The sequence below is a fragment of the Periophthalmus magnuspinnatus genome, chromosome 1 (genome assembly GCF_009829125.3).
Source record: "Periophthalmus magnuspinnatus isolate fPerMag1 chromosome 1, fPerMag1.2.pri, whole genome shotgun sequence".
Taxonomy (NCBI): Eukaryota; Metazoa; Chordata; class Actinopteri; order Gobiiformes; family Gobiidae; genus Periophthalmus; species Periophthalmus magnuspinnatus.
In genome coordinates, this window is record NC_047126.1 from 356,082 (window position 1) to 381,856 (window position 25,775).

The 25,775-nt window shown below is 41.9% G+C and overlaps 4 protein-coding genes across 4 annotated transcripts; 3 read left to right on the top strand and 1 right to left on the bottom strand.

The window, feature by feature from the left end:
* The first annotated feature begins 3,450 nt into the window (after positions 1–3,450).
* LOC117378408 (endothelial zinc finger protein induced by tumor necrosis factor alpha-like) lies at positions 3,451–9,328 on the top strand. The gene is made up of 3 exons (XM_033975004.2): positions 3,451–3,763; positions 6,710–6,811; positions 8,431–9,328. Exons 1-3 carry the CDS (start codon positions 3,463–3,465, stop codon positions 9,162–9,164), a joined length of 1,137 nt encoding a protein of 378 aa, XP_033830895.2. The 5' UTR covers positions 3,451–3,462; the 3' UTR covers positions 9,165–9,328.
* An 853-nt stretch (positions 9,329–10,181) lies between these two features.
* LOC129456322 (zinc finger protein 420-like) lies at positions 10,182–12,112 on the top strand. The gene is made up of 2 exons (XM_055222512.1): positions 10,182–10,596; positions 11,159–12,112. The coding sequence occupies exons 1-2, from the start codon at positions 10,206–10,208 to the stop codon at positions 11,887–11,889; spliced, it is 1,122 nt and encodes a 373-aa protein (XP_055078487.1). The 5' UTR covers positions 10,182–10,205; the 3' UTR covers positions 11,890–12,112.
* A 3,799-nt stretch (positions 12,113–15,911) lies between these two features.
* LOC117378448 (zinc finger protein 268-like) lies at positions 15,912–17,765 on the bottom strand. The gene has a single exon (XM_033975050.1). The coding sequence runs from the start codon at positions 17,763–17,765 to the stop codon at positions 15,912–15,914; it is 1,854 nt and encodes a 617-aa protein (XP_033830941.1).
* A 1,881-nt stretch (positions 17,766–19,646) lies between these two features.
* On the top strand, positions 19,647–23,313 carry LOC129456310 (gastrula zinc finger protein XlCGF57.1-like). Its single transcript, XM_055222438.1, has 2 exons — positions 19,647–19,884; positions 21,079–23,313. Exons 1-2 carry the CDS (start codon positions 19,766–19,768, stop codon positions 22,640–22,642), a joined length of 1,683 nt encoding a protein of 560 aa, XP_055078413.1. The 5' UTR covers positions 19,647–19,765; the 3' UTR covers positions 22,643–23,313.
* Positions 23,314–25,775: the final 2,462 nt, after the last annotated feature.

The window sequence follows — 25,775 nt, forward strand, 5'->3', positions numbered from 1 at the left end:
CTGGGATGACTGGCTAAGGGGGTTTGGGCGCTGCAGAGCACTGGTCTCATCGGTTCTAGTATCAATCGCTGTGTTTGTAGCTATTTTAACCTTGTGTGGATGCTGTTGTATTCCTTGTCTTCGTTCCCTGATCAATAGGTTAATAACCGCTGCCATCTCACCCGCACCTGAGGACAAAGGGGTGCAGATGTACCTATTGGAGGGCAGTGATGACGAGAACCCTGAAGGAGTACTTCCAAATCACAGTTCGATAAACAGGAGGGAATGATGGATTCAAAATATATATTTTATCTCACTGTTCATTTTAAAGGTACTGTAATGTAATGTTCACTCTTTATTTAGTCATTATATTCAACTATGTAAACTATGTAATCTGCAGTAATGTTTGTTCTTGAGTCTTGCAGAAAATGTCTTTTGAAAGTGCAGGATCCCACGGGAAGAAGGTCACTGTGAAACCGAAACAGAAACATGGGAGGATGTTTTGTGGAAAGAGTGACCTTCTGGAAATGCAAAAACAAAATATATTTCTCTGTGAATTTCGTCATATGTTTTTACACTGCTTGCCCCTCCTCCCCCTTCAGATGTGTATGTAACTAGGGTTCCCTAACTTTAATAAAAGAGGTGAAAGACGGTCTGGGCCCCAGAGAGGGTGGGGGTTTGTAACTGGGGTTTTTTGCCTCTTCGCTCTTTCTCCTCAATATTGAGACAAAATAATCTCTCTTGTCTTCTCTTCTCTTTTGAACTCTAATATAGGTTGTGAACCTATTGTTGTGAAACTGAAAACACTCTGTTCCACCTTGTGATGTCATCATGTGGTGATACAGGAAGTGCTCCACTGTGTTTTTAAACTCCACCTTCACTAGAATCATTTGGATGGAATTGCCAATTATTACTGAAGAAAAGGTCAAATGTAGTTGTTCACTTGAAAACTTCCACTTGATGACATCACAAGGTGGAACAGAGCGTTTTGATCTTTGTAGATGTTACAGACTAAATAATAAAGTGACTCAAACATGTGAATGAAACAAAACACAACTCCAGTGTGTGTTTGAGGACGTATAACTTAAAGCTTAAAGAGTAAATTGTGTGTAATAAACGACCTTTAACCTCCTGAAGCCCGAGTTTTATTGTTTTATTGTTTTATTCATTTCTTTTTGTTATTTGGGCTGATTGGACCTGAGTTAAAAACAAAGAATTAATTATTTTTTTAACATTATGTTGTTTCTGAGAAAAGTGTAAAACAAATGTCCTCATATGTGACATTTTAATCATTTTGCTAAAATATTTGAATAATGATTTTTAAAAACTATTAAGACCCTGAAACAACAACAACATTTGTCCTGTAAAAACAAAATGAGAAACAACAACTGTGCCTTTTATAAAAATGTGTCTCATGTGAAGAGACAGGAGCAGGAGACATGAGCCTTTACAAAAAATAAAATTAAAAAATATATACTCTGAACATTCTAAACTCTAAATTCTAAATTGAACATTTTTGCATCTTTTCTTCTTCTTCTATTAAAAAATTGCATTGTGGCCCAGACAACCCAAAATGTGTTGTCCACATATGAGGACGCCAGGTCTCAGAGGATAAGACACATTTTAGGTATCTTTACTGAAGTATATTTAACAGTGGATATTTCTTACTTTTACTTCACTACACTTGAGATCAGTATCTGTACTTTCTACTCCACTTTTTTGATCAGGGCTGAACAGTAAAAGTCATGTTTGTTGTTTGAGACCCGCTGCAAAGGCTGAGGTTTATTTTTATTTATTTTCATTGATAATTTGCACCAAAAATATGAACAAAAACAGCTAGAAAAAAATGTTCAGTTGTTTCTGTTGAACAAAATTCAGCTCACACTGATTTGATTTGACTTTTTTTAAGACGTGAAAATACTTGTTACATTTTTAAACAGGTAACACTTTTACTTAAGTACATTTTTTCATGTGATATTTTTGCTTTTAGTATTTTTTCTCCAGTACTTTTACTTAACTAATAAAATTGAACCACTGACTCTGCAGCAAAAGTCCTGTGTTTTATTTTCTACCTTCATGTCAAGTGTCGTCAAACTCTATTGTACAATTTTAAAAAGACAAGAAACTATATTTATTTTTATTTTATTTTTTATTAATGTTCTCACTGGTTCTTGTGTTGCTGGATCTAAGGCAGAGGTTCTTAACCTTGGAGGAACTGAACCCACCAGTTTCATGTGTGTGTGTATATATATATATATATATATATATATATATACATACATATATACATACATATATATGTATGTATATATGTATATATATACATATACATATATACACATATATATGTGTATGTGTGTATATATATATATATATATATATATATATATATATATACACACATACATATATACATACATATATATGTATGTATATATGTATATATATATACATATATACATATACATATATACACATATATATGTGTATGTGTGTATATATATATATATATATATATATATATATACACATACGTATATACATACATATATATATGTATGTATATATGTATGTGTATATATATATATATATATATATATATATATATATATATATATATATATATATATATATATATATATATATATATATATATATATATATATATATATATATATATATAAATGTGACACAGGTGTGTGACACAGGTGTGTGACACAGGTGTGTGACACAGGTGTGTGACACAGGTGTGTGACACAGGTGTGTGACACAGGTGTGTGACACAGGTGTGTGACACAGGTGTGTGACACAGGTGTGTGACACAGGTGTGTGACACAGGTGTGTGAGGTGGTTTGCACTAGATTTAGTTGTGTTCATTTTACTTTTGTGTTTCATTCACCTAAAACACATGAGAAAGAACAAACACACAACACACACATACACACATGATCCCAATGCACACTATCACACACACATGAACACACGCACACTGTCCCACACAGACGCACACTGTCACACATACACATGCATACAAATACACACAGGGTAGAGGACAGAGGACAGAGGACAGGACAGAGTGCAGAGGACAGGACAGAGGACAGAGGACAGGACAGAGGACAGGAGTCTGGAGTTACTGTGTCTGACGACGGTTTATCTGTGATTCTATTTGAGATTTTCTGTTTTTTGTGAGACTCTTTTGTTTTTTGTGAGACTCTTTTGTTTTTTGTGAGACTCTTTTGTTTTTTGTGAGACTCTTTTGTTTTTTGTGAGACTCTTTTGTTTTTTGTGAGACTCTTTTGTTTTTCTTTTTGCTCTAAACTGTTGCTCAGGTTCTGTTCAGACTAAAGTCTCTCATTGTTTCTTTATGTGGCTGTGATGCTGTTTCCGGGCAGCAGGGGGCGGTAGTGCTGCAGCACACGGGCATGCGCAGAGCTGCTCAGGATGTGCAGCTACAGAGATACAAACATGTCCCAGACGTCCCACATGTCCCACATGTCCCACATGTCCCACATGTCTCGGGCGCAGAGTCTGAGGGCGCTCGTGAGCGCGCGGCTGAGCGCGGCCGCGGAGGAGATCTGCGCGCTCCTGGAGAGGACCGTAGAGGAGTACGAGCACGAGCTCAGCCGCGTCAGGGAGACCCGAGGACACGGGACACCGGGGACGGGACACGGGACACCGGGGACGGGACACGGGACACCGGGGACGGGACACGGGACACCGGGGACGGGACACGGGACACCGGGGACGGGAGCGGAGGAGCAGCGGGAGCCGCGCGGAGTCAGAGGTTTGTTTCTGCTCCTCAGACAAAAACACTCGAGTCTAAAAGACAAAAGTGTCACCGAGGCACGAGCCTTTAAACATCACGTGACTCACGTGACTCACGTGACTTCAGTGTTAGTATAAAGTCTGAGTTTGGAAAAAAATGAGGATTTATTTTTAAGGAGATATTTGTGTTAGAGCGCCCCCTGGAGACACACAGAGGAAATACTAATAATCATAATAATAGTCCATAGATAATGTCCAAGCACAGTCCACCCAGTCAAATGTCCTTTATGAAGGACAGAGTGACCTGTCTCTCTCTCTGTCCTTTATGAAGGACACTGGGACATTTATGGAGGGACAGATTTGAACATTTTGGACGATGAGAAAGACGAAGGTCAACCTGAGATTTAGACCTGAGGAAGAGTCCTCCTCTTCTGAGCTCCTCCTCCTCTGAGCTCCTCCTCCTCTGAGCTCCTCCTCCTCTGAGCTCCTCCTGCAGATTCAAATCAAATCAACTTTATTTACAAAATACATTTAAAACAGCCAAAGGTTAAGACAATACTACTACAATACTCCTACAATACTACTACAATACTACTACAATGGTACTACAATACTCCTACAATACTCCTACAATACTACTACAATACTCCTACAATACTACTACAATACTCCTACAATACTACTACAATACTACTACAATGGTACTACAATACTACTACAATACTCCTACAATACTCCTACAATACTACTACAATACTACTACAATGGTACTACAATACTCCTACAATACTCCTACAATACTACTACAATACTACTACAATACTCCTACAATACTCCTACAATACTACTACAATACTACTACAATACTACTACAATGGTACTACAATACTCCTACAATACTACTACAATACTCCTACAATACTCCTACAATACTCCTACAATACTACTACAATACTACTACAATGGTACTACAATACTCCTACAATACTACTACAATACTCCTACAATACTCCTACAATACTACTACAATACTCCTACAATACTACTACAATACTACTACAATACTACTACAATACTACTACAATGGTACTACAATACTACTACAATACTCCTACAATACTCCTACAATACTACTACAATACTACTACAATGGTACTACAATACTCCTACAATACTACTACAATACTACTACAATACTCCTACAATACTCCTACAATACTACTACAATACTACTACAATACTACTACAATGGTACTACAATACTCCTACAATACTACTACAATACTACTACAATACTACTACAATGGTACTACAATACTCCTACAATACTCCTACAATACTACTACAATGGTACTACAATACTCCTACAATACTACTACAATACTCCTACAATACTACTACAATGGTACTACAATACTCCTACAATACTACTACAATGGTACTACAATACTACTACAATACTCCTACAATACTCCTACAATACTACTACAATGGTACTACAATACTCCTACAATACTCCTACAATACTACTACAATGGTACTACAATACTACTACAATACTCCTACAATACTCCTACAATACTACTACAATGGTACTACAATACTACTACAATACTCCTACAATACTACTACAATACTACTACAATGGTACTACAATACTACTACAATACTCCTACAATACTACTACAATGGTACTACAATACTCCTACAATACTACTACAATACTACTACAATACTACTACAATACTCCTACAATACTCCTACAATACTACTACAATGGTACTACAATACTACTACAATACTACTACAATACTCCTACAATACTCCTACAATGGTACTACAATACTCCTACAATACTCCTACAATACTACTACAATACTCCTACAATACTACTACAATACTACTACAATACTCCTACAATACTACTACAATACTACTACAATGGTACTACAATACTACTACAATACTCCTACAATACTACTACAATACTCCTACAATACTACTACAATACTCCTACAATACTACTACAATGGTACTACAATACTACTACAATACTACTACAATACTCCTACAATACTACTACAATACTACTACAATGGTACTACAATACTACTACAATACTCCTACAATACTCCTACAATACTACTACAATACTACTACAATGGTACTACAATACTACTACAATACTCCTACAATACTACTACAATGGTACTACAATACTACTACAATACTCCTACAATACTACTACAATACTACTACAATGGTACTACAATACTACTACAATACTCCTACAATACTCCTACAATACTCCTACAATACTACTACAATGGTACTACAATACTACTACAATACTCCTACAATACTCCTACAATACTCCTACAATACTACTACAATACTACTACAATACTCCTACAATACTCCTACAATACTACTACAATGGTACTACAATACTACTACAATACTCCTACAATACTACTACAATACTACTACAATACTACTACAATACTCCTACAATACTCCTACAATACTACTACAATGGTACTACAATACTACTACAATACTACTACAATACTCCTACAATACTACTACAATACTACTACAATACTCCTACAATACTACTACAATACTACTACAATGGTACTACAATACTACTACAATACTACTACAATACTACTACAATACTCCTACAATACTACTACAATGGTACTACAATACTACTACAGAAGTACAACAAGAGTACAACAATGGTACTACAGTAGTAGAAAAATAGTACAGGGATAAAAATACAAAAAAATCATAAAAAAACAATAATATTAAAGGAAACTCAAGACCTGACGCTACAAACGATTTACATCCTCTGAGATGATTCTGATTCTGATTCTGATTCTGATTCTGGACATGTTGCAAAATTATAATTAAAAATAAAATGAAAAAATGCTAAATACTGTCCACGTGCTTCCTGCAGGTGTCCAGATCGTGTCTGTGAGTGAAGAGGCTCTGGAGCAGAGCGCCCCCTGGAACTGCCCCTGGAAACTGCAGCCTGAGGAGGGAGGGCCCTGCGGCTCTGGTGACACAAGACGAATGTTCATCACAAACAACAGACAAAACAGACCTGGAGTCGTGTTTTGTTTCATTCACATATTTAACACAAAGCTGCAGATTTAGGCTGAAAACACTCTGTTCCACCTTGTGATGTCATCATGTGGTGATACAGGAAGTGCTCCACTGTGTTTTTAAACTCCACCTTCACTAGAATCAGTTTCCACTTATCTCGACTGAACTAAAGGTAAAAGGAGATGTTCACTTGAAAACTCCCATTTGATGACATCACAAGGTGGAACGTCGCATTTTGATGTTTGTCGATGTAACAGACGAATAATAAAGTGACTCAAACATGTGAATGAAACAAACACAAGTCCAGAGTTTGAGGAGGAAACAACATTAGAACATGGAGTAAAGACGAGAGTGACGACAGGACAGATGAGACACAGGACAGATGAGACACAGGACAGATGAGACACAGGACAGATGAGACACAGGACAGATGAGACACAGGACAGATGAGACACAGGACAGATGAGACACAGGACAGATGAGACACAGGACATGTGAGACACAGGACAGATGAGACACAGGACATGTGAGACACAGGACAGATGAGACACAGGACAGATGAGACACAGGACAGATGAGACACAGGACATGTGAGACACAGGACAGATGAGACACAGGACAGATGAGACACAGGACAGATGAGACACAGGACATGTGAGACACAGGACAGATGAGACACAGGACATGTGAGACACAGGACAGATGAGACACAGGACAGATGAGACACAGGACAGATGAGACACAGGACAGATGAGACACAGGACATGTGAGACACAGGACAGATGAGACACAGGACATGTGAGACACAGGACAGATGAGACACAGGACAGATGAGACACAGGACAGATGAGACACAGGACAGATGAGACACAGGACAGATGAGACACAGGACAGATGAGACACAGGACAGATGAGACACAGGACATGTGAGACGTCATCCACAAAAGGGGATCATATTTGAGGACAGGGTTTATCTTTTTCATCATCTGTTCTTATGTCTTGTCTGAACTTGTAGTTTCTTGTTTCTGCCCGTCGCCTTCGGGCTCATCCTGACACATTTACATTTATATGTTCATGAATATGAACTTAAATAAATAAATAAAAGTCTCAGACATTATCACAGCGAGGCGGCGTTTAACTGTTCTCTGAAAGACATTAGGGGCCTGAACCATTATAAATACGACTCAGGCACAAACACAAACTGCAAACAAACAGGTGTTAGCTTCAGCGTCGTTAGCTTCAGGGTCGTTAGCTTCAGGGTCGTTAGCTTCAGCGTCGTTAGCTTCAGGGTCGTTAGCTTCAGGGTCGTTAGCTTCAGGGTCGTTAGCTTCAGCGTCGTTAGCTTCAGCGTCGTTAGCTTCAGGGTCGTTAGCTTCAGCGTCGTTAGCGCCCCCTTCAGACAGATATAAGGCAGTGTCCAGCAGGAATCTGACCAGAACTGAAGAAGAGACTTGGACGAGCAGAGAAACGTCTTCACTCTAAAACTTTTGTCCAGTGACAGATTTTAATTGTTTGTTTGCTCTTTTCCAAACTGATCAGATCCAAATGTCATAATTCTGTTTCTGTTTTCAGGAAATCAGACTGTGAAGCCGGACCACGTTAAAGACGAGCCTGAACTGTGCATCAAACAAGAGGAACAACTCCCCTTCACTCCTGTCACCGTCAAATCTGAAGACGATGAAGACAAGTCCTCTGTGCTTCACCAAAGACCAACTGAGGAGAACAGAGAGGAAACCAACGGAGAGGAGTGTGGAGCAGACCAGAGACCATACAGCTGTTCAGACCAGAGACCATACAGCTGTTCAGTTCCACTCACTTTGTTACAATCACTTGTGAAAAAGCCAAAGCCGAGGCGTCACCGGTGCTCGGACTGTGGGAAGAGCTTTGTGCGAAACGCAGAGCTCCAGCGACACATGCTCATTCACACAGGACAGAGACCTTTCGGGTGCTCGGTTTGCGGCCGAGGATTTCGAGTGGTGTACCAGCTCCATTCTCACATGAGGACTCACACGGGAGAAAAAAGTTGTTTCTGTCAGGTCTGTAATAAAGGCTTCGGTACCAAAAGTCTGCTGAAAGAGCACATGAGAGTCCACACGGGACACAAACCTTTCAGGTGTCCAGTGTGTAACCGAGGCTTCACACAGAGAGGCAACGTACGGGCGCACATCCGGACACACACGGGAGAGAAACCTTTCAGCTGTCCAGTCTGTCAGAGGTCTTTTACACAGAAAAGCACTTTGGATAAACACGTGGCCACACACAGGCGGAAGAACCATACAGGTGTTCAGGAGTCGCCGTTTGATTAGAACTTCCTCATTTTCAGCAGATTTTTCATCTTTTCTTCACAAACTGCTTCTAGATCAGTGTAAAACTCTCATTTATATTTACAGTAGATGAGATTCGTGAGAAAGATTTAAACTTGTTGTACTTGAAGTCACGTCACTGTAAAATAAAATCACATTTCAACAGTTTTTCACATTTGTTACGTTAATTAAATGTTTTGTTTTGTTGAAAATTACTTTGGGTTTTTAACACTGAAGTCTGGGGATGTTATAAATCAATATTATGAAAATAAAAATAAAATGGTTTAGTCCTGGTTTAGTCCCGGTTTAGACCTGGTTTAGTCCTGGTTCAGTCCTGGTTTAGACCTGGTTTAGACCTGGTTTAGTCCCGGTTTAGTCCCGGTTTAGTCCCGGTTTAGTCCCGGTTTAGTCCCGGTTTAGACCCGGTTTAGTCCCGGTTTAGTCCCGGTTTAGTCCCGGTTTAGACCCGGTTTAGTCCTGGTTTAGTCCTGGTTTAGTCCTGGTTTAGACCTGGTTTAGTCCTGGTTCAGTCCTGGTTTAGACCTGGTTTAGACCTGGTTTAGTCCGGTTTAGTCCCGGTTTAGTCCCGGTTTAGTCCCGGTTTAGTCCCGGTTTAGACCTGGTTTAGTCCCGGTTTAGTCCCGGTTTAGTCCCGGTTTAGACCCGGTTTAGTCCTGGTTTAGTCCTGGTTTAGTCCTGGTTTAGACCTGGTTTAGTCCTGGTTTAGTCCTGGTTTAGACCTGGTTTAGTCCTGGTTTAGTCCCGGTTTAGTCCCGGTTTAGACCCGGTTTAGTCCCGGTTTAGTCCCGGTTTAGTCCCGGTTTAGTCCCGGTTTAGACCTGGTTTAGTCCTGGTTTAGTCCCGGTTTAGTCCCGGTTTAGACCTGGTTTAGTCCTGGTTTAGTCCTGGTTTGGTTTAGATTGTGTTGATGTAATTACACTGTGTGAACACCAGGGGCAGTAGTCCTCTTACCGAAGGCGCATGCGCAGCTGCTTTGTTAGCTATTTGTTAGCATTTAGCATTTAGCCGGGCTGCAGCACAAACATGTCCCAGACGTCCCACATGTCCCAGACGTCCCACATGTCCCACATGTCCCACATGTCCCACATGTCCCACATGTCTCGGGCGCAGAGTCTGAGGGCGCTCGTGAGCGCGCGGCTGAGCGCGGCCGCGGAGGAGATCTGCGCGCTCCTGGAGAGGACCGTAGAGGAGTACGAGCACGAGCTCAGCCGCGTCAGGGAGACCCGAGGACACGGGACACCGGGGACGGGACACGGGACACCGGGGACGGGACACGGGACACCGGGGACGGGACACGGGACACCGGGGACGGGAGCGGAGGAGCAGCGGGAGCCGGAGCTGAGCCGCTTCAAGAACATCCACAAAGGACAACGACGAGGACTGGAGACACACGAGCCTCAGAGACACAGGACAGGTGAGACACAGGACATGTGAGACACAGGACAGGTGAGACACAGGACATGTGAGACACAGGACAGGTGAGACACAGGACATGTGAGACACAGGACAGGTGAGACACAGGACAGATGATAAATGAGTCCAATGAAACACTTTTATTCAAACTGCAGAAGAATCAAAACATGAGACACGTGGGACACAGTGACAAAATGAACTCTTCAGGTTTCATCCTTGACCCGTTGCTCTGGTCACTGCAGGTCACTGCAGGTCACTGCAGGTCACTGCAGGTCACTGCAGGTCACTGCAGGTCACTTGTGTCTTGACCCTGAAGCTTCATGAAGGTCCAGGGTTTACAGCTGTGGACAGAGTGTGGAGGATTTGAATATGAAATATAAAATGATTTATATTTATTTTTCTTTGTGACATAATTCCACTTGTCCACATGATGTCCTCTGTTTGTGTTTAAAATGTAGGAAATGTGTTTGACCACAAGGGGGCGCTGTCTGCACATCAGAAGCTGCTGCAGGATCTCTGTTCTAAACTGATTTAAAATGACGGTTTTGATGTGTCTCCTGCAGGTGTTGAGATTGTGTCTCTGACTGAGGAGCTTCCCCACATTAAAGAGGAGCTGCAGGAGGAGCAGGAGGAGCTCCCCCTCGCTCCTGTCACCGTCAAAACTGAAGACGATGAAGACAAGTCCTCTGTGCTTCACCAAAGACCAACTGAGGAGAACAGAGAGGAAACCAACGGAGCGGAGTGTGGAGCAGACCAGAGACCATACAGCTGTTCAGACCAGAGACCACACAGCTGTTCAGACAGTGAGGAGCAGATGGAGGAGCAGATGGAGGAGCAGAGGGAGGAGGTGCCAAACACGGAGATGGTGGTGAAGCCGCACAGATGCCCCGAGTGCGGGAAGAGGTTCCTCCGTAAAGATCACCTGCAGGGTCACATGATCATTCACACGGGCGAGCGGCCACACAAATGCTCCTTCTGCGAGAAAACCTTCATCCGACAGAACCACCTGAAGACGCACCTGAGGAACCACACGGGCGAGAGACCTTACAGCTGTCCATTCTGTAACCGCGGCTTCACCACCAAAGCCCTGCTCACTCCACACATGAGGATCCACACCGGGGACAGACCTTTCAGGTGTTCAGAGTGTGACAAAGGCTTCATCCAGAGGAGCCACCTCAAAGCCCACGAGAAAACACACAGCAGAGAGAAGACTTTCAGCTGTTCAATCTGCCGACAGGCGTTCTACGAGCGCGGTGACCTCATGATCCACTCCCGACAGGCGCACCCCGAGTGACGGGCGCTCCCCGAGTGACGGGCGCTCCCCGAGTGACGGGCGCTCCCCGAGTGACCATCATAAATATTTCCTGCGTGGATGTGGACCGTAGACAGTGGACGTGGACAGTGGACAGTGGACAGTGGACGTGGACAGTGGACAGTGGACAGTGGTTGTGGACAGTGGACAGTGGACATGGACAGCTCACTATTTATAAAAACTTTTTTCTAAACAGTGAGTTATAAAAATAAACTGAGACCAAGAGAATTAAAATAAAAACTAAAACAGATTTTTGTGGCACCAGGACAGAGTCTTTTGTGTGTTTTGTGTGTTTTGTGTGTTTGTGTCTTTTGTGTGTTTGTGCGTTGTGTGTTTTGTGCGTTTTGTGTGTTTGTGTGTTTTGTGTGTTTGTGTGTTTTGTGTGTTTGTGCGTTGTGTGTTTTGTGCGTTTTGTGTGTTTGTGTGTTTTGTGTGTTTGTGCGTTGTGTGTTTTGTGCGTTTTGTGTGTTTGTGTGTTTTGTGCGTTTGTGCGTTGTGTGTTTTGTGTGTTTTGTGTGTTTGTGTGTTTTGTGTCTTTTGTGTGTTTGTGTGTTTGTGTGTTTTGTGTGTTTTGTGTGTTTGTGTGTTTGTGCGTTGTGTGTTTTGTGTGTTTGTGCGTTGTGTGTTTTGTGTGTTTGTGTGTTTGTGTGTTTTGTGTGTTTTGTGTGTTTGTGTGTTTGTGCGTTGTGTGTTTTGTGTGTTTTGTGCGTTTGTGTGTTTTGTGTGTTTGTGTGTTTGTGTGTTTGTGTGTTTGTGCGTTGTGTGTTTGTGTGTTTGTGCGTTGTGTGTTTGTACAGTGTGACTCTCTGACTGTGGCTCAGTGGTTGGAGCTTTAGTCGTCCAACCTGAAGGAGGATCGAGTCCCACTTGGACCAACTTCTGTCTTGGGCAAGACACTTCACCCAAGTGATGATTGGTGGTCGTGGGCGGGGGGGGGGGCAGATTGGCGTTAGCTAATGCTAATGCTAATGCTAATGATTACACATGATACACGTTTGACAATGAAGTCAACAGCAGAATAAACCACGACCAGGATCAGCATCAGGTCGTCTGCTCTATGTTTGAAAAATTTCAATCTGGATTCAGAGCTCACCACAGCACAGAGACTGCACTGCTTAAAGTAACAAATGATTTACTACTAGCTGCTGATAACGGGCTGGCTTCAGTCCTGGTCCTACTGGACCTCAGTGCAGCGTTTGACACCATTGATCACAACATTCTACTGCAGAGGTTAGAATGTGACATTGGAATCAGAGGGACCGCCCTCAAATGGTTTAAATCCTATCTATCAGATAGGTACCAGTTTGTTAGTATAAACCAGAGCACCTCTCCCTGTTCTAAAGTAGCCTGTGGTGTTCCACAAGGATCTGTGCTTGGTCCAATCCTATTTACTCTGTATATGTTGCCATTGGGAAACATTATCAGAAAACATGGCATTAATTTTCACTGCTACGCTGATGACACTCAGCTGTACTTATCAATGAAACCAAATCAGACTGATCAAATAGATAAACTCAGTGCCTGTGTGAAGGACATCAAAACCTGGATGACCTTGAATTACCTGCTCTTAAATCCTGAAAAAACAGAGGTCATTGTCATTGGTCCCAAAGGTCAAAGAGATTCTCTGTCGGACCAGATAATCTCACTCGACAATGTGAATATAGCTTCTAGCCCTACTGTAAAAAATCTTGGAGTCCTATTTGATCAAAATCTCTCATTCACAGCCCATATAAACCTAGCTTGTAAAACCGCATACTTTCACCTGTGAAATATAACTAAAATTAGAAATATTTTACCTAAAAACGATGCTGAAAAACTCATCCATGCATTTGTTACTTCCAGACTTGATTACTGTAATTCTCTGCTCGCCGCCTGCCCCAAAAGTACTATAAAGTACTATAAAGTACTATAAAGTACTATAAAGTACTATAAAGTACTATAAAGTACTATAAAGTATTATAAAGTACTATAAGGAGCCTCCAGTTGGTCCAAAATGCAGCGGCCAGAGTCCTAACAGGAACATATGTACATATATATATATATATATATATATATATATATATATATATATATATATATATATATATATATATGTACATATATATATATATATATATATATATATATATATATATATATACACACATGTACGTTCCTGTACAGTTGTATGGTGAAGGCGGCGCCGGGTCGTCGAAAGGTTAAAGGTTAAAGGTTAAAGGTTAATTGATTTAAAATATTTAAATATTCACTGTTATTGAGACATTTTATAATCGTTTTGTTCTAACAGAAAACAGGTCCTGAAGGTGGACGTGGACCCAGAGTGGACATGGAGGACATAGTGGACGTGGAGGACATAGTGGACGTGGACCCAGAGTGGACATGGAGGACATAGTGGACGTGGAGGACATAGTGGACGTGGACCCAGAGTGGACATGGAGGACATAGTGGACGTGGAGGACATCGGACCTTTCTGGACGTCTTCATGGACTAAATCTGTATTTTCTGAAACTACTGATCACATTTTCATGGAGCCGACTCGTACCTGCTCCAGCGACTGAGACACGACACATTTAGTCAAAGTTTTTAGACGAAATGGATCTGAAACTGAAACATGTCGGGCCAGAGTAAAAAGAGTGATTAAAATAGGACAGCGTCCCATTTCAGTGTCTCAGTGTCCCGTTTGTGTCTCAGTGTCTTTATATAAACATGTTTCAGCCTAAAAATGTTTTTTATTATAAAAAAAAAAAAAACTCCCCAAAAAACAAAAACAAACATCAGAGTCAGACACAGTTTGTGTCAAACTTAAATCTCTTCATTTTCAAATGGATTTACAGACGAGACAGAAGAGTCCCCACGAGACAGAAGAGTCCCCACGAGACAGAAGAGTCCCCACGAGACAGAAGAGTCCCCACGAGACAGAAGAGTCCCCACGAGACAGAAGAATCCCCACGAGACAGAAGAGTCCCCACGAGACAGAAGAGTCCCCGCGAGACAGAAGAGTCCCCACGAGACAGAAGAGTCCCCACGAGACAGAAGAGTCCCCACGAGACAGAAGAGTCCCCACGAGACAGAAGAGTCCCCACGAGACAGAAGAATCCCCACGAGACAGACGAGTCCCCGCGAGACAGAAGAGCCCCCACGAGACAGAAGAGTCCCCACGAGACAGAAGAGTCCCCACGAGACAGAAGAGTCCCCACGAGACAGAAGAATCCCCACGAGACAGACGAGTCCCCGCGAGACAGAAGAGTCCCCACGAGACAGAAGAGTCCCCACGAGACAGAAGAGTCCCCACGAGACAGAAGAGTCCCCACGAGACAGAAGAATCCCCACGAGACAGACGAGTCCCCGGGAGACAGAAGAGTCCCCACGAGACAGATGAGTCCCCGTCCCCATGGAGACACAACACACACATGAGCAAACACAGAATAAACATTTTTAAGATCTGAAAAGTCAAGAAAAAATACAAAATGGATCTAAAGATCACAAACATCAGGAGCCTGTGGTCCAGTCTGATTTTACACAAAAAGGTCAAAGTGACTCACTGAAAACTGTTGGCTAATGCTAATGCTAATGCTAATGCTAGCATGTGACTGTAATGTTATTTGAGGGACTTTAACAGCACAAATCACCTGTTGTAATTCAGATAAATCAGCTCTTTATGGTCAGACTGTGTTAAAATAAAGTTTAACAAAACTTCAGACAGAGCAGTGCCTACAGTTAGCATTACACCCCTAGGGAATGTTGACATCAGCTGCAAAGGATCATTAAAACACAAATAAAGTTCAGGCGAGTCTGGCAGCAGCAGTTACAGAGAAGAGACACGTTTTTTACAGAGAAAGTGAAATGTAGCCAGTCATGAACACGTCTTGTTTAGAACACGACGGCTAGCAGGTTAGCTACGTCCGTCTATATAAACAGCAGGTTAGCTACGTCCGTCTATATGAACAGCAGGTTAGCTACGTCCGTTTCATGTACAGTCTATGGTCGTGTCCTGGACCACAGAGTTACGGCTCAGTCCTTGAACCGTCCCCAGACCCAGAGGACTCAGCTTTACTGCAGACTCCCGTCCCCTCGGCTGCGTGCGTCTTCAGATGAGACTTTAGATTATCACGTCTGTTAAAACTTTTGTCACAAACTGAACAGACGAAAGGTCTCTCGCCCGAGTGAATCCTCTGGTGTATTTTAAGAGTTCCCTTTTGTGCAAACGCCTTCTCACAAACTGAACAGACAAAAGGTTTCTCTCCTGAGTGAGACCTCTCGTGAAACTTAAGATTACCTTTTTGAGCAAAAGTCTTGTCACAAACTGAGCAGCTGAAAGGTTTATCTCCAGAGTGAGTTGCCTCGTGATGTTTCAGAGATCCTTTTTGTACAAAAGTCTTGTCACAAACAGAACACTTATAAGGGGTCTCTCCAGTATGAATCCTCTGGTGTGATTTCAGATAACTCTTCTGCTTAAAAGTCTTCTCACATATTGAACAGCTGAAAGGTTTCTCACCTGTGTGAATTCTCCTGTGTATTTTAAGATAACTTTTATTTATAAAACTCTTCTCACAAACTGAACATTTGAACGGGCTGATTCCTGTGTGAAGTTTAATATGGATTTGCAGATATGAATTGCTTTTAAACTCCTTCCCACAGTGAGAACAGCTGTAAAGTTTTGGATTTTCTCTTTGTAGAACTGACTGGTCCAGAGTCCCGTCCTCCACATGTGTCCTCAGATGCTCAGTCAGTTCAGTATCTCTTGTAAAAACCTCTTCACAAACTGGACAGATGTGATGGACAAATCTTAGATGTTTGTAGATTTGAAATTTAAATCTAAAACTCTTTTCACATACTGAACAGCTGAAAGGTTTCTCTCCTGTGTGAAAAAGCATGTGCCGCTGCAGCTCTGACCTTCTTTTAAAGGCCTTTTGACACTCAGAACAGCTGTAGGGTTTTAGTGTTTTGATTTGGAGGAGCTCTGGGTCTAGACTCCCGTCCTCTACGTGAGTCCTTAAATGTTCCGTTAAATCAGTGTCTCTCATAAAAATCTCTTTACAAACGGGACAGATGTGATGGACAAACCTTAGATGTTTGGTGATGCTAGATTTAAATTGAAAACTTTTGTCACAGACTGAACAGCTGAAAGGTTTGTCACCTGTGTGAACCACCATGTGCGTCTGCAGACGGTACTTGGTGCTAAACTCCCTCCCGCACTGAGAGCATCTGTACGGCGTCAGGTACGCTCTGTCCAGAAAGGCCGGGTCCACTGTCCTGTCCTCTACGTGAGACTTTAGGTGCGTACTCAGAGAAAGTTTGTCTGGAAAACGCACGGGACAAACCGGACACATGTGGTGCATGCGGCTCTGGTGCTGAAGACGAGAAAATGTCCCACAGAAACATTTACCACAAACAGAACAAACGAAGGACGTCTCTGATGCGTGACTGTTCATGTGAGACCTCAGGTACTGCTCCCGTTTAAAAGCTTTCCCACAGTCTGAACAGCTGTATGGTCTCTGGTCTGAACAGCTGTATGGTCTGTTGGCTCTAGCTACAGAGGCGTCAGGAGGAATCACCACAAAGCTTCTTTTGGCCTGAGTCTGTTCTGGACTATAGTCCTCTGAGTGGTCAGTGTCATCAGAACTGTCCACCTGCTCCTCACTGCCTGAACAGCTGTATGGTCTCTGGTCTGAACAGCTGTATGGTCTCTGGTCTGCTCCACACTCCTCTCCGTTGGTTTCCTTTCTGTTCTCCTCAGTTGGTCTTTGGTGAAGGACAGAGGACTTGTCTTCTTCATCTTCATCATCTTCAGTTTTGACAGTGACCAGGTGAAAGGGGAAGTCTTGTGACGTGTCACAGCTGTGGAAGCGACAGCACATTATCAGTTTATTAGTTTCATCAGACAAATGCACATGTTAAAGGAGGTATTTACCGCTGTGGGGCATTAACTGTAACACATCACAAATTTAGATCACCATGTTTCCTTTTATTGTTTTGAAAATGATATAGAGTCTGAGTCTCTTTGCTCTCTGTGCTAAGCCCCTCCCCCTTCAGAGCACTATCACAACACATTAAGCTGCGTCCCACTAATGAAACTCCTGCACGTCACACCAGGTTTGTCACGTCATAGTGCACAGTTTGTATCATATTTTTGTATTTTTATGGAGAATTGTGTAAGCTTGTGGGCGGAGCCTCGTACAGACTCGTACTGCTAACTGTAAGGAGGGTTTGAATAGGGCCCAGGAGAGATCACTAGATTACGCAAACATGCACGGATGGACAGGACAGGATTGACTGTATTTTCCAAACAATAAGTGTGACTTTTGTTGAGTTTGTTGTTGGTGCGACTTCTCCACAGATGTGACTTATATGTGAAATGATTCAAATCTATAAAGTCACATGTTGGTTCTTGTCACAGTGACAGTCGTGCGAGGGGCTCTAGACTTGGACCAGTATCTACTCCTCCTGAACCACTCAACATTTAAAATATCAACATTACACTCATTTAAAAGACAAAGACAAACACTCAACAAAAATGAGCCTAAAATAAAGTCGTATTCTGCCGAGCGACGCTTCATCTTCCTCTGGAGTTGGTGGATTTGTTCAGAAGCGACACCGAGGATGAAGAATTCAGTGGATTTATTGATTTGGAGTGAGATCCAGAGTAAACTTGTTGTTTTTTCTGCTTTATTTATCTGATTAACTGTTAATATCTTACGTTAACAAACCAGACACGTGTTCAGTTCTGTCTGTGCTTCAGCTGAATAAATATAAATGTGTTACGTTAGCGTCTCTATTTTATTGTTTTTATTATAACTTGTCGTCCTTGTTAAACCAGGGGCCCCTGTACTTGGGGCCCTTTCCCCTCAGAGTCTTGAACAGCGCCGCCTCTGTTGTTTTACACGTTTGTCTCTAAAGACTTGACTCTGCTCGTGTCAGTCACGTGACAGGATCAGTGTAAATCCTAAACTCTGTGGAGAGGAGAGCTCGGGTTGACTCACTCAAAGCTGTGTGTGTGCTCCTCTGCTCCTCCCCTCTGCTCCTCCTGCTCCTCCATGGGGCCCCTGTGCTCCTCTGCTCCTCCTCTCTGCTCCCACTGCTCCGTTTCCTCCTCCAGCTTCACTTGTTCCATGTTTCAGTGTCTCTGTTTCACTTTAAAGTCTTGGGCACAGTTTTAGCTCTGGGGCTTTAACGCGGAGCTGCTTTGTGTTGCCAGATCCTCAGAACCAGAATATCGACTCCAGAACGATCGGATTTTGACCCAAATGATCGAACAGATGCGATAGTTGTTCTACATCTGGCAACCCCAGGACTCCTCATCACGTGGCCCTGGGCTGTCCTCAGAGCTGCCTGTTTAAAAAGAGTCCAGCTCCAGACCAGAGGCGGCTCTTTCTCTGCTCCTCAAACCACAGTCTGCTCCTCAAACCAGAGTCTGCTCCTCAAACCAGAGTCTGCTCCTCAAACCACAGTCTGCTCCTCAAACCAGAGTCTGCTCCTCAAACCAGAGTCTGCTCCTCAAACCAGAGTCTGCTCCTCAAACTCTGCTCCTAAAGCAACACAAACCAAACAGATTTTCCCTTAATTCGAGATCATGTTTCAGTTCATCAAACATTTGTATTATATATGTGCATGTATATGTGTGTGTGTGTGTGTGTGTGTATACATACACACATCTGTCTGTGTGTGTGTCCAGTGCGTGTCCAGTGTGTGTCCAGTGTGTGTCCAGTGTGTTATAAACAGAGTTTTAAACAGGCAGCTGTGAGGACAGCCCGGGGTCCTCAGGATCAGGAGCCCCACGTGATTAGCTCTGAAGCTAACCTGAGCTAACAGCCAAACAGCCGCAGCTGAGCGCAATAAAGTGAAACAGAGACACTGAAACATGGAACAAGTGAAGCTGGAGGAGGAAACGGAGCAGTGGGAGCAGAGAGGAGGAGCAGAGGAGCAGAGAGGAGGAGCACAGGAGCAGGAGGAGCAGGAGGAGCACATACACAGCTCTGAGTGAGTGACTTTACACTTTTCTTTGGCCTCCTGCGTGAAACATGTCGCGTCACGAAACAGACACGCGCCGCGGAGTTTGTGCTAATGCTAATGCTAATGCTAATGCTAACAGTAGACAGCCCATGTTATACAGAGTGCATGTGCGCGTGCGTGTGAGGAATCCGGCCTCCTCCTCCTCCTCCTCCACCCACAGCTCCATGTGAGGGCCATGACCCCCGTGAGATCCACAGGTCAGACTCTGGTCAGACTCTGGTCAGACTCTGGTCAGACTCGGGGTCAGACTCTGGTCAGACTCGGGGTCAGACTCGGGGTCAGACTCTGGTCAAACTCTGGTCAGACTCGGGGTCAGACTCTGGTCAGACTCTGGTCAGACTCGGGGTCAGACTCTGGTCAGACTCTGGTCAAACTCTGGTCAGACTCGGGGTCAGACTCGGGGTCAGACTCTGGTCAGACTCTGGTCAGACTCGGGGTCAGACTCTGGTCAGACTCGGGGTCAGAGCCAGTTTTTCAAGTGAATTGGAGTCGATGGAGCAAAAAGTGAGACCTGATCACGTCCTGATGTCCATTTGTATTTAGTCTATGGTCACAACACTACACCAACACTACACCAACACTACACCAACACTACACCAACACTACACCAACACTACACCAACACTACACCAACACTACACCGTCACATCACCAACACTGCACCAACACTGCACCAACACTACACCAACACTACACCAACACTACACCAACACTACACCAACACTGCACCAACACTGCACCAACACTGCACCAACACTGCACCAACACTGCACCAACACTGCACCAACACTACACCAACACTACACCGTCACATCACTGCACCGTCACTGCACTGTCATTACTCCATCACTTTGGCTTTAAACATGAAACATTTTCTGTTTTTCAAATAATAATCTGTTTGTTCATTGGAGGAAGCTCCACACAGATTATTATTTGTTTGTTGGTTCCTAAGTAACAGTGTGATGTCACGATTTTCAACCAGGAAGCAACATGTTTTTACCTAAAGAAAAAAAAAAAGCTTTAAGAATAGAAAACGAACACATGCTAAGATCACATATATTTATATATGTGATTTTATATATGTGTATATTTATAGATCACATATATTTAAGATTTGACTTTGTGTCGCATTTTAATAATAATGTGCTGTTTTCTGTCCAGCTCTGACCACCCCCGCCTTAAAGAGGAGCCAAAAGAGCCAGAGGAGCCAGAGGAGCCAGAGCTGTGCATCAAACAGGAGCCCCAAGACTTCCCTTTTCACATGGTCACCGTCAAAACTGAAGATGATGAGGAAGATGATGAAGATGATGAAGATAAGTCCTCTGTGCTTCGCCAAAGATCAACTGAGGAGAACAGAGAGAAAACCAACGGAGAGAAGTGTGGAGCAGACCAGAGACCATACAGCTGTTCAGACCAGAGACCATACAGCTGTTCAGACAGTGAGGAGCAGACTGACAGCTCTGACGACACCGATCGCTCTGAAGACTATAGTCCAGCACAGGCTCGGGCCAAAAGGAGCTTTGTGGTGATTCCTCCTGGTGCCTCCACAGCTGAGCAGATGTTTACAAAGAAATCAGCCATAAAAAAAGCCATGTCTGCTTCCTCTGGGGAGCGGCCTCATAAATGTTCCGTTTGTGACAGAGATTTTAAAGAAGAATCGTCTCTGACTCGTCATGAACGCCACCGACATCACATCTGCCCCGTGTGCCCGAAACGCTTCACAAATAAAATCAAACTCGCGGTGCATCTGCGCGCTCACGTGGACGAGGGGACAGTGGACCAGTCCATTTTGGAAGAAGAGAGCCTGAAACCATACAGCTGTTCTCAGTGCGGGAAGGCGTTTGGGCGAAAGGCGCATTTAGGGAGGCACATGATCGTCCACCGAGCAGAGACGCGGCACAAATGTTCGGTTTGTGAGCGGGATTTCAAACTCATGACGAGACTCCGAGAGCACATGAGGACACACACGGGAGAAAAGCCCTTCGTCTGTCCAGTCTGCGGGAAAAGCTTTGCTCAAATCTCCACTCTCTCTCGACACCAGAAACACATCCATCACATGTGTCCGGTTTGTAAGGGCAGTTTTCAAAATATAACTGAACTAAACCAACATCTCAAAACTCATCTCGACGACGGCACACTTGACCAGTCACTCCTAGAGAGAAAAAGTATCAAACCATGCAGGTGTTCTCTTTGTGGGAAGGAGTGTAGAAACAAATCAAACCTGCAGAGGCACATGTTTGTCCACACGGGAGAGAAACCTTTCAGCTGTTCAGTTTGTGAAGAAGGTTTTGTTTGTAAATTTGAAGTTAACCAACATTTAAGATTTGCCCATCACATCTGTCCAGTTTGTAAAGAAGAGTTTGAGAGAGACGCAGATTTAACTGACCATTTGAGGACACATGTGGACGATGGGAGTCTGGACCCAGAGCTCATCGAAAGAGTCAACAGGAAACCTTACAGCTGTTCTATGTGTGGGAAGGAGTTTAACTGCAAGACCGCTTTTCGGCGGCACATTTTAGTTCACTCAGGAGAGAGACCTTTCAGTTGTCCAATTTGTGAAAAGACGTTTACACAAAAAGGAACTCTTAAAACCCATCAGAGGATTCACTCCGGAGACAGGCCTTTCAGCTGTTCAGTTTGTGACAAAAGTTTTGTGACTAACTCTCATCTAAAGACTCATCTGAGGACTCACGCTGAGGCTGCAGTGTTCAGTGACAGACCCTGAGTACGGCTCCTGTCCAGAGATGAGCTGTTTTTAATCCTGAAAAATCAGAGCAGAAAAACAACGACGACATTTGAGCGAAAAATGTGTTGAACGAAGTGTTTGGTGACGGCTGCCTGGACGTGTCACAATCATCACTTTATGGACGTGTGGATCCATGTGCCCTGGACTTTGTGAGGCTCAGTGTTTGTGTCACTTTTCTTCTTTCGTGGGAGACGTTCTGTCATTTTCTGTGTCAGATTTGAGCTGCAGACGTAAATAAATCACTTCTGTTCTTATTTTGCTCCTCGGCTCTTTCAATGAGACGATTGTTTTAGAAATGGGTCACTGCGATTTTCTTGTTTTTTGTTCTTGTTTTGGTTGAAATAGTTTGAATGTCGTTGTTTATCTCAGTATTTCTCGGTGGCGATGTATCGAGCTTCACAGTGACAGGTCGACTGGTGCCGATGTCTTTGATGTTTTTGGTCCGATTCTGATTATTTTTATTTAGTTATTGAATTTGGATTTTTACTCCAAACTGTATCAGACACATTTTAGTAAAGTGTTTAAGCTCCACCCAGGCTCTTTATGCAGCTGCTTTAAAGCCAAGACTCCAAAAAGTGCAAATATGAGCTCGATAAACTGGAACTGAAACTGTTTGATTGAAATTTTAAATAAAAGGTGAAACAGAAATGATACAACTCCAGTCAGAATTTGAACTGAGAATCTGGAAAGTCTCACATCACATTCCCGAGTTTTACACTCGACACATTTGACACATTTGACACATTTAACACATTTAACACATTTGACACATTTAAGACATTTGACACATTTGACACATTTAAGACATTTAAGACATTTGACACATTTGACACATTTAACACATTTGACACATTTAAGACATTTGACACATTTAAGACATTTGACACACTTGACACATTTGACACATTTAACACATTTGACACATTTAACACATTTGACACATTTAACACATTTGACACATTTGACACATTTGACACATTTTACACATTTAACACATTTGACACATTTAAGACATTTAACACATTTGACACATTTGACACACTTGACACATTTGACACATTTAAGACATTTAACACATTTGAAACATTTAACACATTTGACACATTTAAGACATTTAAGACATTTGACACATTTAACACATTTGACACATTTGACACATTTAACACATTTAACACATTTGACACGTTTAAGACATTTGACACATTTGACACATTTAACACATTTAACACATTTGACACGTTTAAGACATTTAAGACATTTGACACATTTGACACATTTGACACATTTGACACGTTTAAGACATTTGACACATTTGACACATTTAAGACATTTAAGACATTTGACACATTTGACACATTTAAGACATTTGACACATTTGACACATTTGACACATTTAAGACATTTAAGACATTTGACACATTTGACACATTTAAGACATTTGACACATTTGACACATTTGACACATTTAAGACATTTAAGACATTTGACACATTTGACACATTTAAGACATTTGACACATTTAAGACATTTAAGACATTTGACACATTTAACACATTTGACACATTTAAGACATTTGACACATTTAAGACATTTGACACATTTGACACATTTGACACATTTAAGACATTTAAGACATTTGACACATTTGACACATTTAAGACATTTGACACATTTAAGACATTTAAGACATTTGACACATTTGACACATTTAAGACATTTGACACATTTGACACATTTAACACATTTGACACATTTAAGACATTTGACACATTTAAGACATTTAAGACATTTGACACATTTGACACATTTGACACATTTAAGACATTTGACACATTTGACACATTTGACACATTTAAGACATTTAAGACATTTGACACATTTGACACATTTAAGACATTTGACACATTTAAGACATTTAAGACATTTGACACATTTAACACATTTGACACATTTGACACATTTAAGACATTTAAGACATTTGACACATTTGACACATTTAAGACATTTGACACATTTAAGACATTTAAGACATTTGACACATTTGACACATTTGACACATTTAAGACATTTAAGACATTTAAGACATTTGACACATTTGACACATTTGACACATTTGACACATTTGACACATTTGACACATTTAAGACATTTAACACATTTGACACATTTGACACATTTAAGACATTTAAGACATTTGACACATTTGACACATTTAAGACATTTAAGACATTTGACACATTTGACACATTTAAGACATTTGACACATTTGACACATTTAAGACATTTGACACATTTGACACATTTGACACATTTAAGACATTTGACACATTTGACACATTTGACACATTTAAGACATTTAAGACATTTGACACATTTGACACATTTAAGACATTTGACACATTTAAGACATTTAAGACATTTGACACATTTGACACATTTGACACATTTAAGACATTTAAGACATTTAAGACATTTAAGACATTTGACACATTTGACACATTTGACACATTTGACACATTTAAGACATTTAACACATTTGACACATTTGACACATTTAAGACATTCAAGACATTTGACACATTTAACACATTTAAGACATTTGACACATTTGACACATTTAAGACATTTGACACATTTGACACATTTAAGACATTTGACACATTTGACACATTTAAGACATTTAAGACATTTGACACATTTGACACATTTAACACATTTAAGACATTTGACACATTTGACACATTTAAGACATTTGACACATTTGACACATTTGACACATTTAAGACAAACTTCTGCTTTTTTAAATTGATTTTAATTCATGAAGTAACAACTTTACAAAGACGTGATGAGTTTGATCTGCACAAACAGAAACACGTCCAGCGGCTCCAGGGTCGACAAAGAGACAAAGAGTTTGTGTGTCGTGTTTGTCGTGTGTGTCGTGTGTGTCGTGTGTGTCGTGTGTGTCGTGTGTGTCGTGTGTGTCGTGTTCGTCGTGTGTGTCGTGTGTGTCGTGTTCGTCGTGTTCGTCGTGTTCGTCGTGTTCGTCGTGTTCGTCGTGTGTGTCGTGTTTTTCGTGTGTGTCGTGTGTGTCGTGTTTGTCGTGTGTGTCGTG

Bases quoted from the DNA above. Each gene is read 5' to 3' on its own strand.
- LOC117378408 (XM_033975004.2), top strand. From the start codon at position 3,463: ATGTCCCACATGTCCCACATGTCCCACATGTCTCGGGCGCAGAGTCTG. The intron at 3,764-6,709 runs GTTTGTTTCTGC...TGCTTCCTGCAG, and splicing joins GGAGCCGCGCGGAGTCAGAG to GTGTCCAGATCGTGTCTGTG. The intron at 6,812-8,430 runs GTGACACAAGAC...TTCTGTTTTCAG, and splicing joins GGGAGGGCCCTGCGGCTCTG to GAAATCAGACTGTGAAGCCG.
- LOC129456322 (XM_055222512.1), top strand. From the start codon at position 10,206: ATGTCCCAGACGTCCCACATGTCCCAGACGTCCCACATGTCCCACATG. The intron at 10,597-11,158 runs GTGAGACACAGG...TGTCTCCTGCAG, and splicing joins GCCTCAGAGACACAGGACAG to GTGTTGAGATTGTGTCTCTG.
- LOC117378448 (XM_033975050.1), bottom strand. From the start codon at position 17,765: ATGTGCTGTCGCTTCCACAGCTGTGACACGTCACAAGACTTCCCCTTT.
- LOC129456310 (XM_055222438.1), top strand. From the start codon at position 19,766: ATGGAACAAGTGAAGCTGGAGGAGGAAACGGAGCAGTGGGAGCAGAGA. The intron at 19,885-21,078 runs GTGAGTGACTTT...TTTTCTGTCCAG, and splicing joins GAGCACATACACAGCTCTGA to CTCTGACCACCCCCGCCTTA.